At 36.4% G+C, this 2,044-nt stretch overlaps 1 protein-coding gene across 1 annotated transcript; it reads left to right on the forward strand.

Moving 5' to 3' along the window:
* The first annotated feature begins 316 nt into the window (after positions 1-316).
* Positions 317-1,225, forward strand: LOC145040640 (uncharacterized). Its single transcript, XM_078988548.1, has one exon. It carries the CDS (start codon positions 317-319, stop codon positions 1,223-1,225), a length of 909 nt encoding a protein of 302 aa, XP_078844674.1.
* The last annotated feature ends 819 nt before the right edge of the window (positions 1,226-2,044 follow it).

Consider the following 2,044-nt stretch of genomic DNA (forward strand, 5'->3'; position numbering starts at 1 on the left):
GATGCGCTAAACTGTGTCATCTCACAGGCATCCTCCACCTGGTTCTGATTCAAATCAAAGAAATAGTGGGTTGCCACGTCTCACCGAGAAATTGCAAGGGGATGAAAACCGAGAGATAGCAATGGCTCCACGTCTGTTGTCCCACATTTTGATGCACCTAAATTATTTTCCATTCAAGTGCATGATATGCGGAGTGCTTTCATTCCATCATTATGGGGCTTTTAACTTCGTATAAATTCCAAAGAGTAAGGCTGGTAGTTGGTATCACTAAAAATTGTATTTCCCCTCTTCAAAAAGATTACTACCAAACAATCAAATGGGGTTTTCTCCAAAACCATCATCCAGGAAAGTTATCCGATCCATTACTTTGCCATGCAGATCACATCCATGCACCTACAGAATCGACAAAGTGCTGAATAAAGTCAAAACATGGGAGTCCACATCATCGTTATCGAATCCATCTGCAGAAATCATTTGCAGCGGTGTGTTTCAACTGACGGAGTTGTATGAATGTTTGGATGAACTTGTCAAAACATGTCCTTCCAAAACTTCGTTAGATTCCAGCAATCAGAACATGAGATGGACGGATGAGTTACTTGATGTATCTGTTATTTTCTTGGATATTTTCAGCAATATATCTGATCTCATGTTGCAGACAAAACAACATGTGAGGGATCTTGGGTGTGATCTAAGGAGAAATGGTGGTCCCAGCATCGACAGCATCATTGACAATAACACTGCCTTCAGAAAGAAACTGAGAAAAGACATTAGAACGTCTGTGGCTAGTCTGAATCAATTGGATGACATGATTGGCCACTATCCCTTGGTAGATTTTGAAAACAACCATCTGATATCGGTGATCCGAGTGTTCAGAGAAGTTAAAGCATTCACCGCTGTTATCGTACAAACGTTGTTGAAATTCTTGGCTATTCCATTTTCGAAGACAAGATCGAGAAGCAGATGGACATCAGTCACAAGATATATATCCAAAAGTAAAGTGGTACCAGAAGAAAAAGCTGACACTAATATAAATGAGTTTCAACACTTTGATGCTGCACTATTCAGATACAGGACAAGTAACAAACTAGAATTCACCCAAACCGTTCGAAAGAGACTAGAGGAATTTGAGGCTACTGTCGACCGCATCAACTCTCAGTTGGAATTAATGTCGAGGAACCTGATTACAACCAGATCCTCTCTTCTTAACTTCATCTCTTTCTACTAGTCAAAATACTAATAACTTGTCATGTAAATCTTATACATTTTTTGAGCATAGAGTAAATATTGTTATCTTGATACACCCTATGAGCATTTTTTGAGCCAAGCTTGTGCTTTGGTGTTGAATCAACTCATCCTTGAAGATTTTATATATTTCAGAATATTCTTTTTCTTTTTCTTTCTCACTTGGTGCTATTTTCAAAACCATTTCTAAAAATGGTGGTTTTTGAAACTCCACCCCTCCACCACAGGGGCGGCTCCACCAGTTTGGGGCTTTAAGCAAACCAAAATTTTGAGACCCTTTGAGTTCTTGACGTCGAGAAAACTCAAATTTGTTCTGCATTGGCAACGTCCAACCAAAATCATTCCAAAATCCAAGTTGACACAGTGAATATTAAAAAAAAAAAAAATTAAGCCCTATTGACCCTAATAGATAGTGTAATCAAGAAAGGAGAATCAGTCAAGACTACATCAATATTCAAAACACAGATTTATTCCTTCTTTTCTGCATAATATAAAAAACAAATTTTACATCAAAATTAATAGATTTAAATTCATCAAAATAGCAAAACTTAGCATAATATATATATATATATATATATATATATATATATATATATATATATATATATATATATATATATATATATATATATATATATATAACAAAACGTCACTCAAAAAATTGCAAGGGGTTCGATCTCTCTCGCTACTCTTACTTAAAGTAGGGTGTTCCGGTTTTATTATTTTTTTGATTGGTTTTGCTGTGAGGGCTTTATTCGCTAGTGGGGCCGAAATCTATATGATGAGTCTGTCGGGTGGGGGA

This window comes from Lactuca saligna, chromosome 4, assembly GCF_052625555.1.
Source record: "Lactuca saligna cultivar CGN05327 chromosome 4, ASM5262555v1, whole genome shotgun sequence".
Lineage (NCBI taxonomy): Eukaryota > Viridiplantae > Streptophyta > Magnoliopsida > Asterales > Asteraceae > Lactuca > Lactuca saligna.

What these genes read in the sequence shown, in the direction of transcription:
- LOC145040640 (XM_078988548.1), top strand. Translation starts at nt 317, where the DNA reads ATGGGGTTTTCTCCAAAACCATCATCCAGGAAAGTTATCCGATCCATT.